General features: G+C 39.1%; 1 protein-coding gene across 3 annotated transcripts in view; it reads left to right on the top strand.

Annotated features, from left to right (window-relative positions):
* The window catches only part of ATG7 (autophagy related 7), a 309,278-nt gene that overhangs the window by 78,088 nt on the left and 214,847 nt on the right, over window positions 1–16,343 (top strand). For all 3 annotated transcript variants that reach the window (XM_066351845.1, XM_066351846.1, XM_066351844.1), the window contains exons 13-15: window positions 6,381–6,575; window positions 8,077–8,277; window positions 11,413–11,528. In XM_066351845.1, the coding sequence (XP_066207942.1) occupies window positions 6,381–6,575; window positions 8,077–8,277; window positions 11,413–11,528 (512 nt within the window). The remainder of the gene's footprint in view (window positions 1–6,380; window positions 6,576–8,076; window positions 8,278–11,412; window positions 11,529–16,343) is intronic.

Genomic DNA, 16,343 nt, shown 5'->3' with positions numbered 1-16,343 from the left:
GCAGGAAAACAGGCATACAGACCAATGAAACAGAATCCAGAAATAAAATCACATGTATATGAGTAAATAATTTTTGACAAAGGAACTAAAAACACCAAATGGAGAAATGAAACCCTCTTTAATAAATGGTTCTGGGAAAATTGAAAACCATATGCAAAAGAATAAAACTTGATTGAACACAGTTTGTCCCCATGCACAAAAATTAATACAAAATGGATCAAAGACCTAAATATAAGATCTAAAGCAATAAATTACATAGAAGAAAACATAGATACTAAACTTATGGTCCTTGGCCATAGAGAACATTTTATGAATTTGACCCCAAAGGCAATGGAAGTAAAGGCAACAATGAAGGAACAGGACTATATCAAACTATTAATAAAAAGCTTCTGCACAGCAAAAAGAAGCCAACAAAAACAAAAAGGCAGCCAACCAAATGGGAGATGGTATTTGCAAACAACAGCTTTGACATGGTGTTAATATCCAAAATATGTAAAGAATCACAAAGCTCAATACCAAACACAAACAATCGAATTAAAAAATGGGTAGAGGACCTGAACAGACACCTCTCTCATGAAGATATATGAATTGCCAACATATATTTATATGAAAAACGCTCAACTTCGCTAGCTATTAGAAAAATGCAAATTAAAACTATAGTGAGATACCACCTCATATCTGTTAAATTGGCTATTATTACCAAAACAGGTAATAAGTGCTGGAGAGGTTGTGGAGAAAAAGGAACCCTCATTCATTGCTGGTGGGAATATAAACTGGTACAGCCACTATGTAAAACAGTCTGGTGGTTCCTCAAAAATTAAGAATAGAGTTGCCATATGACCCAGCAATCCCTCTACTATGTATCTACTTGATAGACTTGAAAACATTTGTTCTCAAAGACATATGCACCCCCATGTTCTTTGTAGTATTATTCACGGTGGCCAAGACATGGAGACAACGAAAGTATCTCTTTCGATACAGGGTTGGATAAAGAAGATGTGGTACATATATGCAATGGAATACTACTTGGCCATAAGATGAAATATTGACATTTGCAACAACATGGATGGACCTTGAGAATATTATGCTAAGCGAAATAAGTCAGAAAAAGCTAAAAACTATATTATTTCATTCATATATAGTATATAAAACTAAGACTCATAGATGAGAGAACAGAAGCCCAGGATGAACAGAAAGAGCAGAAGTCAGGTGAGCTCAGAAAAGAAGTCCCAGGGTAAGGCTATAACAAACTCATCGTGGCAATAGCTGTTAGTATGGTAGCAATGGCTTTATTGTATGTATTTTCTGTCTCATTCTGATTTATTGTCTTAGAACGGCACCAAAGGAAGGTAAAAAAGGAAGCTCAGGGTCTCTTTTCTATGTCTCTGGCATAAGAGATGCTCACTGTAATGTTAGATGGAGGAAGACATTTTCTGAATAAGGCAGCCACTTTGACTTAGGGATTTGTATAGACCTCTCAGTGCCACATGCATATAAAACATGGCACAAAAGCTACACAAAAAATATAAATCTGTTGAGGACGAGCTGTTGTGTTGCGGATTCTGTGTTAAGGATTGCTGCTGCAGATTCACCAGCTTAAGAGCCAGGTGAATCACAGCACATGACACTGCCACCAAGTAGGCCTCGTCCTCAGGTTACCTGAAGATGTTATCGAACTAGGTGTACAATAAATTACATTCTTTTTTAAAAAATGAAACAGTTATATAGGTTTCAGGGATACAGTTCTATAACACATCATCTCCATATTGTATTGTTCTATTTCTTTCTTTTTTTTTTTTTTTTTTTTTTTTTAATTTTTCTGAAGCTGGAAACAGGGAGAGACAGTCAGACTCCCGCGTGCCCCCGACTGGGATCCACCCGGCACGCCCACCAGGGAGCGACACTCTGCCCACCAGGGGGTGATGCTCTGCCCCTCCGGGGCGTCGCTCTATTGTGACCAGAGCCACTCCAGCGCCTGGGGCAGAGGCCAAGGAGCCATCCCCAGTGCCCAGGCCATCTTTGCTCCAATGGAGCCTCGGCTGCGGGAGGGGAAGAGAGAGACAGAGAGGAAGGAGAGGGGGAGGGGTGGAGAAGCAGATGGGCGCTTCTCCTGTGTGCCCTGGCCGGGAATCGAACCCGGTACTTCTGCATGCCAGGCCGACGCTCTACCGCTGAGCCAACTGGCCAGGGCCTCCATATTGTATTGTGTGTTCACCACCTCAAGTCGTCTCCTCCCATCAGCATATATCTATCCCTTTACCTTTTCTTTCCTCTCTCCATCCCCTTTCCCTCTGGTAATTACCATACTATTGTCTATGAGGGATTTTTGGGTTTTTTTCTTGATCCCTTCACTTTTTTACCCTGTCTCCCTACCTCCTTCCCTCTGACATGTCCTTTGTGCCTATCAGTCTGTTCTCTGTATCTAGGAGTTTGTTTCCATTTTGTTTGTTAGTTTATTTTGTTCAATAGATTCCACATATAAGTGAAATCATATGGTATTTGTCATTTTCTGACTGGCTTATTTTACTTAGCATAATAATCGCAAGGTCCATCCATGCTGTCACAAAAGGTTAAGAGGTCCTTCTTTTTTATGGTTGAGTAGTATAGTGCAAATGTTCACCCCCTTTGTTCACAGCTTTTTTATCCACTCATCTACTGATGGGCACTTGGACTGCTTCCAAATCTTGACTACGGTAAATACTGTTGCAATGAACATAGGGGTACATATATTCTTTTGAATTAGTGTTTTGGGTTTCTTCAGATATATTTTGAGAAGTGAAATCACTGGGTCATAAGGCAGTACCATTTTTAATTTTTTGAGGTAACTTCATACTGCTTTCTATAGTGGCTGCACCAATTAACATTCCTACCAATAGCACACACATCTTTTCTCCACATCTTCACCAACACTTGTTTGTTGATTTATTGATAATAGTCATTCTGACAGGTGTGGTGTTTCCTCATTATGGTTTTAATTTGCATTTCTCTGATGATTAGTGACACTGACCATCTTTTCACATTTATATTGTCATCTGTATGTACTCTTTGGAGAAGTGTCTATTTAGGTCATTTGCCCATTTTTAAAATTGGATTGCTTGGGGGATTCTTTGGTGTTAAGTTTTGTAAGTTGTTTATATATTTTGGATATTAACCCCTTATCAGATGTATCATTGGTGACTATGTTCTCCCATTCAGTGGATTATCTTTTCCTTTTGTTAATGGTTGCCTTTGCTGTGCAAAAAACTTTTAGTTTGATGTAGTCCCGTTGGCTTATTTTTTCTTTTGTTTCCCTTGCCTGAGGAGATATATCAGAAAAAAATATTGCTATGAGAAATGTCTAAGATTTTACTGCTTATGTTTTTTTCTAGGATTTTTCTGGTTTTGAGTTTAACATTTAAATCTTTAATCCATCTTGAGTTTATTCTTGTGTATGGTGTAAAAAGTTAATCTAGTTTCTTTTCTTTTGCATATAGCTGTTCAATTTTCCCAACACCACTTATTAAATAGACTATCTTTGCCCCATTATACAGTCTTGCCTCTTTTGTCAAATACAAATTGACCATAGTTGTCAATAAGAAGGTGAATAAACAAATTGAAGTATACTCATACAACAAAAAGAAATTTACTGTTGATACTTAACAATTTGGATGAACCTCAAAAGCATTATACTGAGTAAAAGAACCCAAACACAAACAAGATATACTGTAGGATACCATTTATATGAGGTTCTAGATTAGCAAAACGAATCTATGGTTTAAAAAGTCAGAGTGATGCACCCCTATAATCACTGCAGCATAATTTACAATAGCCAAGATACTGGAGCAACCTAAGTTGCCCATTGATGGATAAATGTTTAAAGGAGATGCGGTACATATACAGTATACAATAGAGTATTACTCGGCCATATAACGGAATTAAATCTTGCTATTTATGAAAACATGGATAGACCTAGAGGGTATTATTCTAAATGAAATAAGTCAGAGAGAAAAAGACAAGTACCATATGATTTCACTTATATGTGGAATCTAAAATACAAAATAATTGAACAAATAAAAAGAAACAAACACATAGAGTCAGAGAACAAACTGATGGTCACCAGATAGGAGAGGGGTTGGGGGGAGTGGGTGAAAAAAGTGAAAGGCTTAAGAAGTACAAGTTGTCAGTTATAAATAGTCATGGGGATGTAAAGTACAGCATAGGGAATACAGTCAACAATATTGTGATAACTGTGTTGGTGCCAGATGGGTACTAGACTTACCAGGTTGACCACTTCGATACACCTGAAACTAGTGTAATATTGTATGTTAACTGTAATTAAAAAATAAATTTTAAAAAATGTAAGAACAGTGGTTGTCCTAGTGGTGTGGGGAGTGTCGTGGGGATTGACCGGGAAGGGGCACAGGAGTATGTTCTGGGGTAATAGAAATGTTCTGTATCTTGCCAGGTGCATTACAGTGGTTAACCCGCAGTTTGTTAAAACACACTGAGCTTGAGATCTGTGCATTTCACCCTTTCTGTAAATTATAACTTTCCCCAGCTACACAGTCGAATCATCTGGGGAGTTTTAGAAAACCTTAGTGCCTGGGATCTCTCAGAGATTCCAATTTCAGTGGTTTAGGGAAAAGAGTCCTAATGTAAGGAGATTTTAAAACTCTCTGGAATCTGGATGGTTTTAGTGTCCAACCAACATTAAAACCTACGATGTTGAAACTTGCTAAGTCCAGCCTCAGGTGTGTAAACCTAAATGGTGGGCCAAGGGCCAATCCTGCAAAGACTTATTGGCTGAAATTTTAGCAAGCAGAAAACTGTTTAGGTTAGCAAAGTGGATATGGATGAGAATCTGTGTTAATAGGTCAGAATTGGTATTGTGTGCTTTATTTAATCTTGCTGTCATTGAAATACCCAAATAATACCTGTTTGGATTAAGTTACCACTATTTAAAATGCTTTGTCAATTGTCTTAAGACAGTAAGTTGTCGTCGTTGTTGTTACTGTGGTTGTTGTTTTTCTTGGTTATTATAGTACTTGGTACATGGTAGATGCACCATACTTAATGAATTAACAAATGAGGTCCTGATAGTTGTCTCTGTGATATTCTCTTGTTAAAACAGACTTGTTTCGAACCTTTATTCTTTCTGAAGTCTTTTCTGCCTGGAATCCTTTCCTGCTTTGCTTGCAACTTTTTTTTTCATTCTTTTAAAAATTGTTGCTGTTGTCACTATTGTCCCTTTCTTGAATTCCAGAGATTAGATTTAAAGTTTAAGATTAGGAGAAACTAGCTAGACTGTACAAAATAGATTTTCCTTTGCAGCAGGACCTACTTGCCCTGCCCCCCTGAGCTATTTTTCCAATAGGTGAGGGGTTTTGGCAAAGGAATGAAAAAGCCGATGTTTTGCCACACTTCCCTGTGGCCAGCTCTGTGCAGGGGATTAAGGGTGCAGTTTGTGATTCTTGAACACTTTCTGTGGAACGTTAATGTCCCTAATTTCATTGGCATCCATTGTGACTCATTATTAATCTGCCATAATACTCAGGGGCCGGCAGGGGACAAATGGTAAATTTTATAGAGCTGTTCTAAAGCCCCTGTGGAAAGTACTGAGTCCCCAAACTTGAAGAAAACCCAGGTCTGGCAGGCAGCTCCTACTTTTGGATAGAGAATGTGGCTTCACTTCATTACCACCCTGTTATAACCCATCCCCACCACCTCCCACCTTTCAAACAAATATCTACACACTCCCAAGTAGATTTTCGGCTGAGAGTTAGCAAGTAGAGTTTTTGGCTTTGAAGATTTTTTTGTTTTTGTTTTTATTTTTTTACTATGTATAACCCTAAGAAGATTAAGGCAATGCTAGCAGTCATTCTAATCTTCTGTGAATTTACGAAATCAAATAATTTTTGTTATTATATACCCTTTAGTGGTGTTATACACTAAGGAAGTGGAGGAGAGGGCAAGTTGGGAACAGGTGGGGAGAGGCAGCTCAGCGGGACAGAGGGGATTATGCAGGCAGAGAGGGCATTTTCATGACGTTTCTTGGCCAAGATACATAGAAAAGAGCTAAAGATAAACAGTTTTCTCCAGGGTTCTTGCCTCAGGCAGGAGGTACCCCCCCCCATCCCTTTTGAAACTAGTATTTCTATTTCTCTGTTTGCTGCTTTATCCAGACTTAGGGACCCTCCGGTGACAGGCCAGGGAGGTCTAGAACACAGAGGTAAAGGAGCTGAAGGGCACAGGTAGCAAAAGGAAATAGCAGCATAATTATGCACAGAGAAATTTCTGGTTGCAAGTAACCATATATACATGTTGTAACTGAGGAGACATGGGCTCTAAGATATCATCGATAGCTCCGCTTCAGACAGCTATATAACTGGCTGTTTCCCTAGAATGCAAGAGGGTTCAACATGAGCATCCCCATGCCTGGACATCCAGTGAACTTTTCCAGCGTCACCCAGGAGCAAGCCCGCCGGGATGTGGAGCAACTGGAGCAGCTCATCGAAAGCCATGATGTTGTCTTTCTGTTGATGGACACCAGGGAGAGCCGGTGGCTTCCTGCTGTCATTGCTGCAAGCAAGAGAAAGGTAGTGTGTGTGGATCTTAGCGGGGGTTGTCTCTGGATGTGATTTAATGCACCATCACCGTAGAGGGAAAAGTGTTCCCAATCTGCCCTCCCTCCAGAAAAGACGTGTGCTTCATGTCCCCTAGGGACATGGTGCAAAAGGGCTTCCACTGCAGATTATCTGCTTCACAACCATATCCAACATAAAAGTTATCCTTTACTGTTTAATTTTCACAGCCTTTTCAGGTACTCTATACTATTATAGGAGATACAAGAGGGCAAAGACTTTATCTTACTCATTGCTGTTTGGTCAGTGACAACTTCAAGGGCCAACAGTATTAATGATTAAATACTATAAATCATGGTATATACATGAGATGGTTCATGCATGGTACATACATGAGATGCAGCCATTCATGGTTATGTTTTCAATGAATTTTAATAACATGGAAAATACCACATTATGTTAAATAAGTAAAATAAAACTATATATTTTATAGCAATTATATTTATATGTATAAACATCCATATCTGTTTATCAAGATGGGAGGAAGCAAGAAGAAGGGTCCGTGAGGGGAAGGGAATGGGAGGTAAAAGGAAAAAATAATAGGAAGAAATACTCCAAATTATTAATAGCAATTATTTGAGCTGTAATATTATGAGTGGTTTGGTTTTGCTTTTCTTTTAGCGTTCTATATAACCAGAAGTTTGGGATAAGCTAAATTACAACTAAGAGAAGTTAAAAAAAAACAACACAAAAAATTGTTCTTGAAAATTTATGTGAAGGGTGAAATGTATGGTATGTGTATTATCCCAGTAAAGCTGTTATGAGAAAAATTTGTGTAGACATGACAGACCATACATAATAGTGGAAAGAATAGGTTTGAGAAATATCAAAATGTGGTTTTATACATCTACTTCTTATCAGGTAAGTGACCATGACAAGCTACAGAAGTAACCTCTCTGATTTTCAATATTAAATAATCTTATCTTTAAATAGGAAATGTTTGCTGGGAGTTTTTTTTAATTTTTGTATTTATTGATTTAAGAGGGGAGGAGAGAAAGATTGATTTTTTGTTCTACTTATTTATGCATTCACTGGTTGATTCTTTTTTAATTTTCTTAACTAATTGATTTTTAGAGAGAGAGACTGACATGATTTGTTTATCCACTTATTTATGCATTCTCTGATTGATTCTTCTTTGTGCCCTGACTGGAGATCAAACCTGTAACCTTGGTATATCAGGATGATGCTCTAACCAACTGAGCTACCCAGCCAGGGTTGCTGGGAGTTTTAAATGAAACTAAAAGAGATAATTTATGTTAATCACTTGTCAATTTTTTTGCACTTAATAAGCCATATGCTTAATAAGCCAAATTATACTCATATGCAAATACTTATAAATTTTAAAAGTTGACCAAATATGAAATTAGCCATGACTTAAAATGTATGTGTCTCTCTTTATTTTTTTTTAAATATGAGCATCTCTTAATTCTAGTCTTTTATTCCTTGAAACCCACAGCTAGTCATCAATGCTGCCTTGGGCTTTGACACATTTGTCGTCATGAGGCATGGACTGAAGAAACCTAAGCATCATGGGGCTGGAGACTTGTGTCCCAACCATCCTGTGGCATCTGCTGACCTGGGATCGTCACTTTTTGCCAATATCCCAGGATACAAACTTGGCTGTTATTTCTGCAACGATGTAGTGGCCCCAGGAGATGTAAGTGAATTTCTTTGTGGTTCCAAATATTTCCTACAACTGTCTTGCCCACTAGGGCAGAGAGACTCAGCTCTTTTCCTTTAGGACTATTTAAATATTGTCTTTTAATAAAAAGAAGAATTTTTCAGTTTTGGGGTTGGCATTGAGCCTTGACTGGCATTATCGACTGTGTGCAGCTGTTCCTTGTTCACCAGTAAAAATGCAGTGTCAGACAACTTTTGTGAAGTCAGCAAGGAAACTGCAGAATAAACCAACCCCTGGCAGTGCTCAGCAGTCTCCTGTGTGCATCTTATTGAAGGTAGCATTAAATGGGGAGTAAGACCCAGATTCCAGTCTGGGCTTGGACACTGACTCATGGGGTAATTCCAGATAAGTCTCTTAGGGTAATTGTGCTTTTGCAGAATAGAACTGAGGCCCATAAGCTGGTCAGATTTAGCAAGTAATATACAGTATTCCCTGTTAACTTTGAAGTATAGGTAAATAATAAATAATATTTTTGTGTAAGTATGATCCATGCATTATTTGAGATCTGCTCAGACTGAAAAGGTATTCATTGTTTATTTAAAATTCAAATTTAACTTATATTTTATCTGCTAATCCCAGTAGGGAAAGGAAGAATACTTTCCCTGACTATGCCCAGTGCAAGGTGGATCAAACATGAAAGTGCTCTGAACAACAAGCACTGCACTGTTCAGATGTAAGATTTTATAGTGTTAATGCCACCATGCCAGAAATAGGCTATAGGAATGGTCTTTTATCAGAACAGATAATCACTTATGGTGAAACAAGACAGAGGTGTTTTCTGTATTGTCCCCTCCATTTTTCACTTCCTTTAAAACATTTCCTTTATGACTGGCTTTTTTTACCTCCCAGTATAAAGAAAAGAAGATAAATATTATCTTAAGCAAAAAAGGATGGCTTTATCATCTCCATCATGGTGTTATAATACCTTGCTGGTCCTGTTATTTCATTATTAAAAACTAAGAGAATTAAGAGTCAGTTGCAGTAAAGTCACATATGTTCATAAGGTAAAAATTTCAGTCAAAATTATCCCTAAGGCCTTGGCCGGTTGGCTCAGCAGTAGAGCGTCGGCCTGGCGTGCGGGGGACCCGGGTTCGATTCCCGGCCAGGGCACATAGGAGAAGCGCCCATTTGCTTCTCCACCCCCCCCTCCTTCCTCTCTGTCTCTCTCTTCCCCTCCCGCAGCCAAGGCTCCATTGGAGCAAGGATGGCCCGGGCGCTGGGGATGGCTCCTTGGCCTCTGCCCCAGGCGCTAGAGTGGCTCTGGTGGCGGCAGAGCGACGCCCCGGAGGGGCAGAGCATCGCCCCCTGGTGGGCAGAGCGTCGCCCCTGGTGGGCGTGCCGGGTGGATCCCGGTCGGGCGCATGTGGGAGTCTGTCTGACTGTCTCTCCCCGTTTCCAACTTCAGAAAAAAAATACAAAAAAAAAAAAATCATCCCTAAAAAGCCCTTTTAATTTGCCCAGAGTTGGATTATTAGAATTTCTTTGGTTGAACTATTTTTGGAATCAAATTCTAACAAAAATCCTTGTATTTAAGCCCTAAGCTCACACTCAGCTGACAAGATGCCCCCCGTGAGAGGTTCATAGGAGCTGAGGCTTGCAGGAATAGCAAATTATTGCTCCTGTCCCACAGGCACTCTGCAGCTTTAGCTCAATTGGTATGAGTCATTTGTGCTAATCAAATGCTATTCCTCTCTGTGTCTCTGTCTCTCAACTACCAAGCACAGGAGAGTTGAACTGAATCAGTTAAAAGGGCACATGATGCAATTCCATATATGAGACAGCTAAGCCCTGAATCTTTAATTTGTTTATAACTGCTAATCCTTTCTAGCACATTACCTCATTTAGTTACCTAAATTGTATATCTTTTTTCTTGATACTTGCACAAAATGATATTATTTGAGGCTGAAACAGTGGTGGAATTCAAATAATTAAAGTATCATGCCTTACTGACTGTTAAAAGTATAAAGAACGATATGCTGAAAGGTAGTTTATTATTTCATGCATTTAATACTTCCACAGCTTCTGAAATGGGTGATAAGATAACCCTTTAAATCTATATTTCTAGGCCCTGACCAGCAGTAGAACATCAGCCTAACATGTGGAAGTTTCCGGTCAGGGCATACAGGAGAAGCAACCATCTGCTTCTCCACTCCTCCCCCTTCTCTCTCTCTCTCTCTCTCTCTCTCCCTCCCTCCCTCCCTCTCCCTCTCTCTCTCCCTCTTCCTCTCCCACAGCATGGCTCAAAAGGTTCGAGCAAATTGGCCCTGGGTGCTAAGGATGGTTCCATGGCCTTGCCTCAGGCACTAAAATACCTTGGTTGCTGAGCAACAGCGCAGTGGCACTGTATGGGCAGAGCATCGCCCTATAGGGGGCTTCTTGCTGGTGGATCCCAGTTTGGGTGCATGAGGAAGTCTGTCTGCCTCCCTCTATCACTTAATAAAAAAATAAAAAATAAAAATCTGGATGTCTGTTGGTTCATTGTGTCATAGATTCCTATTGGTTTCACTGTTTGGGGAAAACCACCAGCACAGTCATAAATAATATCTCGGAGGAATTTGAGGTATAACACAAAGCTGACAATTGACAGCTTGTCACCCCCTGGTTGTTTGGCACTTTTTCTCTTTATGTTATATGTTTGTTTACTAAAGTAACAAACATGAGGGAATTAAAATGAAGTATTTCATCAAAAGTATAATGAGTTTCATGAAATGAATAAATATTACAAGCATAGTTCTGTCAAATTTTTTTCACCTGTGGACGGAATGAACATTACTATGGGCGCTTACAATACGCTATTACACAAATGAACATTAAAAAAGAGTGAGGAATGTAAATTGGTTATTTCCACAATGGGCAGCTACCCAGGCACCCACTTTAGAGAGAACCCTGATTACAAGTGCCATTTAACAACTGGTTCGCCGAACTCAACAAAAAATTATGTATCAGTTCTGCCGAACCAGTGAGAACTGGCTGAATCCCACCACTGGGCTGAATGTTCTTTGCCAACAGTGAGCATTTGGTTATGTTGTATAGCTTTTCATAGAGTTTCATGCTTCAGACAGTTGAGTGGAATAGACATTTGAGCACATGTCCATGATTGTGTCTCTGTAGTCAACCAGAGACCGGACCTTGGACCAGCAGTGCACTGTGAGTCGTCCCGGACTGGCCATGATTGCAGGAGCCCTGGCAGTGGAATTGATGGTTTCTGTTTTGCAGCATCCAGAAGGGTGAGTTTGCTGTTTAAAGATGAGTATTTAAACAAAGAAAGCTTTTGTTTCTTCTTTGGCCTTTCCTCAGTCTGACTCTTAGAATTTGTTGCTTTTTCTGTCCTCAAAAAAAAACAAAAAAAAAAACAAAACAAAAAAACAACCTAAAAATCTCAGTCTGATTCTTTGGCCTGGAAGAACTTGTCATGCAGTCTTTGGGGCTACATCTGTGCATCCTTTTGGAATTTAATTCTCCTAGTTCAATTTGGTGACTGATGATACAGAAGAATAAGAACTTTGATAGGGGTCTTAGGACCTTCATACTTTTATCCTGTTAGTAAGTTTTATCTCCTTAGCCCTGAACATGTTGAAGGCAACATCCGAATCACATATGATAGAAATTATATTTGACCATAGGTTACGGAGCTCCATCTTCGGTGACTTAGCCAAGCGGCTTTATTTTTCTTACGCAGCAAGAATCTCAGAAGCAGTCAGTCCAGGACTGGTACAAAGGCTCCATTGTGCCATCAGGAACTTGAGTTCCTTGTTGTCATTCACTCAGCCACTCTTAGCTTTCTTCCTTATGCTAGTCACCTTGTGGTCGAAAGATTCCTACCTCCAATATTGCTTCTGTGTTACAGTTAAGAAGAAAGGAATGAACAAAAGATAAAAGTTGTGCTCAGCTGAGGCTTGCCCATCTTTTAAAGAGCTTTCCTGGAAGACTTACCCATTGATTCTAACTTCTGTGTCGCAGGACCTTTCACTCTTAACTGCAAGGAAGACTGACAAATGTAGCTGCTTTGGCTGGGCACACTGAATAAAACTGTGATCTGATAGAAGTGGAGAATGGATGTTGGGTAGGGAACCAGCAGTGTCTGCACACTCATTTTTTAAAAATTCTGTATGTATTTAAGCCCCAGAAGATATTATTATTGTTATATAAATAGGTATCCATTTAGTTTTACTAACTTCTTCCTTTATGTTACTTTTAATTTCTTGCTTTATCTTCAAGCTTCCGGGCAAAGGCATTTTCCTTCTGCCTAAAGGAAAATTTATTATTTCCTTTAGAATTGCTAGTGACAAAGATACTTGTGTTTGTTTTTCTGAAAATGTCTTTATTTTATCTTCAAGTTTGAAATCTATTTTTGCTATGTATGGAATCCTAGATTGGGTGTAATTCTCAGCGCATTGAAAGTATAGTCCTATTGTCTCTGACTGCCTTTATCTTTGTTGGGGAATTAGGTGTTTATCTCATTGTTGCTCTTTTGATACAGTTTTTCTTCCTCTTCCCTTCCCCCTAGTTGCTTTTAAGATTTTTTTTTTTTTTTTTTTTTTTTTTTTTTGCATTTTTCTGAAGCTGGAAACAGGGAGAGACAGTCAGACAGACTCCCGCATGGGCCTGACCGGGATCCACCCGGCACGCCCACCAGGGGCGAAGCTCTGCCCACCAGGGGGCGATGCTCTGCCCATCCTGGGCGTCGCCATGTTGCGACCAGATCCACTCTAGCGCCTGAGGCAGAGGCCACAGAGCCATCCCCAGCGCCCGGGCCATCTTTGCTCCAGTGGAGCCTTGGCTGCGGGAGGGGAAGAGAGAGACAGAGAGGAAGGCGCGGCGGAGGGGTGGAGAAGCAAATGGGCGCTTCTCCTGTGTGCCCTGGCCGGGAATCGAACCCGGGTCCTTCGCACGCTAGGCCGACGCTCTACCGCTGAGCCAACCGGCCAGGGCAAGATTTTCTTATGTTATTGAATTTCAGAAGCTGGATTATGATATACCTATTGTATTTTTCTAATTGTGTTTTCTACTGCTTCTTGAATCCATGTCTTGCTGTTTTTCATCTGTTGTGGAAAATCCTCAGCCATTATCATTTTTTTTAAAATTACATTTAAAGGGGTGACATGGGTTGATAAGAGATATAGGTTTCCAGTAAACATTTCTATAGCATTTGAACTGTTGATTATGTTGTGTAGCCCATCACCTAAAGTCACATCATTTTCCGTCACCGTATATTTGTCCCTCTTGACTCTCTTCCCCCACCATTATCTATTAAAATGCTCTTCTACCCCTTCTCTCTGATTTTTTCCTTTTGAGTCTCTAGTTGCATGTCAGAATCAACCTATGCTCTTTTCTGTTTTGTTTTTTTTTTCATCACTTTGTCTTCCCTTGCTTCAGTTTGGCTTATCTTCCAATATACTAATTCTTTTTTTGTTTCTAATATGTGATTTTAAAAAAAAACATCCACTGGGTTTTAAATTTCATTATTAAATCTTTTAGTTCTAGAATTCCCATTTTATCTTATTTTACATATTTTCTCTGCTAAAATTGTGATTTTGGTCTTTTTCATTCCTTGATAACATTTAACCATGTTTTTCTTTTAAGTTCTTGTCAGATGTCTCTCTTATCTGAATCTCCTATGGGACTTTTCCTGTAGTCTGCTGTTTTTTTAGCTTTTGGTCATGCATTGTCTTCTTATAAATCTGGTGTTTTAGTGTTTCTATTTTTAAACATAACCTTTTTACTATGGAAAATTCAAACATATTAAAGAAGATATATACATAAAATAACAAACCACCTTGTATACACCACCTAGCTTCAACAATGATCAACACATGGCCAGTCATTATTTACCTGGACTGCTATCCCTTTTTTTTCCTCCTCTCACTGGCTTATTTTAAAGCAAATCCAAGACAGCATTTCACTCAGAAAAACTTATCTTTTCAGTATGTATGTCTACTGTTTTTACATGTGAAAAAATTAAAGGCAATTTCTTAATATCACATGTCCAATTAGCATTTACATTTCTCCAGTTCCTTGAATTTGGGTGGTTATTTTTTATTGAATTCTGGATGTGAAAAATTATAGAATATGTAATTTATATTTCTTCTAAAAAACTTCTAGGCCAAGTGGACTTTCAGTCCTAGAATACCTAAATACAGTTAAGATTTCTGGTTCACCTTTGCTCTGAGGATGTAGCCCCAGCTCAAAGCCTGGGATATTTTCCATGGTTCCTCCTCCTTGGCAGACTTCAAATCTTAGCTTTTCCCCGCCCTGTGAGTCTGTCAGTATCACTGTTCAGCTTCTGATCCTGTATCTACTGCTTTTGGAGGTTGGCAGTCACTTTATGGAAGAAAGCTTCTCTTACAAATACCTAGTTTACCTCTATTGGGATTCTTTCCTCTCACGGATCTTGGCTCTGCAATTCTTCCCTGCCTTTGTAGCTCTCTGATGCTTTCAAAGATTTTTATACTTTGTCTATATTTTCTGTTTGTTCTCAATGGAAGGGTTGGTTTACCAATACCATTTTTAAAAATACCAATTAAAAAAAATCTCTTTTAATGTCTTGAGCACTTACAGTCTAGTCAGTTTGCATACGAGAAGAAAGAAATGAGTGGGCTGGTATTCTTTGTTTCAACTTGACCCTGGGCCGTTTAGTCTGTATATTTAACATGTTGTATATATGTTATATTAAAAATACAAAAATTAGCACAATTGTGATCTGGATCCCTGCTTTCTCAAAGCAGGGGAATATATACTTTTTTATTTTATTTATTTATTTTTATTTAGGTGAGAGGAGAGGAGATAGTGAGGCAGACTCCTGTATGCTCCCCAAACAGGGTTCACCTAGCAAGCCCATCTGCGGCCTATGCTCAAATCAACCAAGCTATTTTTAAACGCCTGAGGCTGATGTGCTTGGACCATCTGAGCTATCCTCAGTGCCCTGGGCCATGCTTAAACCAGTTGAGCCACTGCCTGTGGGAGAGAAAGAGGGAGAGAAGGGGGACAGGGAAGGGGGAAGAAGCAGATGGTCACTTCTCCTATGTGCCCTGACTGGGAATCCAACATAGGACATCCGTATGCCAGGCTGATGTTGTATTCACTGAGCCACTGGCCAGGACCTAGAAGAATATCTTTATGACTTACAATAGAACTAATACATCATATAACAAATAGAAGTGAAACAAAAATTAAATTGATTTGTAAAATAGACTCAATAATTTAAAAAAGAAAGAGAAAAGGAAACAAGAAACAGAAAATAAAAAAAGATAAGATACTTTAAGATTCTCTCAATATCTGCCCAAGACTATGCTGTCAAATATCAGATAGTGAAGACAGACTGAATGAAGTCAAATACTTAAAACTCTGTGATAAATACACTGTAACTTATTTTATTTTTCTAACACTTACATAGTACCTACTTGGCACTAGGCTCTGTTGTAAGCACTTTACAAATGTTAACTTATTTAATCCTTATAACATACCTATTAAGAAAGGACTAGTATCAGTCCCAGTTTTCATGGGGAATTTGAGACATAGACAGAATAAGTTGATGAAATTCTTATAACTGTTAAATGGTAAAACTGAGCCTTATCTCAGCCAATTTGACTCCAAACTTTGTTTTTAATCACTCTGCGATGCTGTTCGTAGTACAGGCAGGAGAGAATTGGATTGTCAAAAGATTTATCTTTCAATTCTCTGAAATTAACATGAATAGCCCATTTATTTTGTGACTTAGTTTTTCTACACAGGTGAAAAGATGGCCTCTTTTGGAATCATCTCTAACTAGTAAAGCTACTCCAGAATTAAATGAAAATAAGCAGCTTATCTTGTCTTCCATTCATCTCTCATTTTCCTCAGCTATCCGTGATCTAAGTTTCTCCTGACAGGAAGTATCTGGGAGAAAATCGTGGGAGTTGATTCTATGATTTCCTGACACTGATCCCTCTGTCTGCCATGCTTTCACTGGTTGTAGGCTGAAACTAGGTTCTGTGTCACTTGTCTTCTATGCCATAAGCAACCACCACCCATTGTTCAGGAAGGAGTGTATTCTCACTCTTCTT

The sequence above is a fragment of the Saccopteryx leptura genome, chromosome 10 (genome assembly GCF_036850995.1).
Source record: "Saccopteryx leptura isolate mSacLep1 chromosome 10, mSacLep1_pri_phased_curated, whole genome shotgun sequence".
NCBI classification, from domain to species: Eukaryota; Metazoa; Chordata; class Mammalia; order Chiroptera; family Emballonuridae; genus Saccopteryx; species Saccopteryx leptura.
The sequence above is the reverse complement of the archived record's forward strand: the minus strand, read 5'-3'. Positions and strand labels throughout refer to the sequence as shown.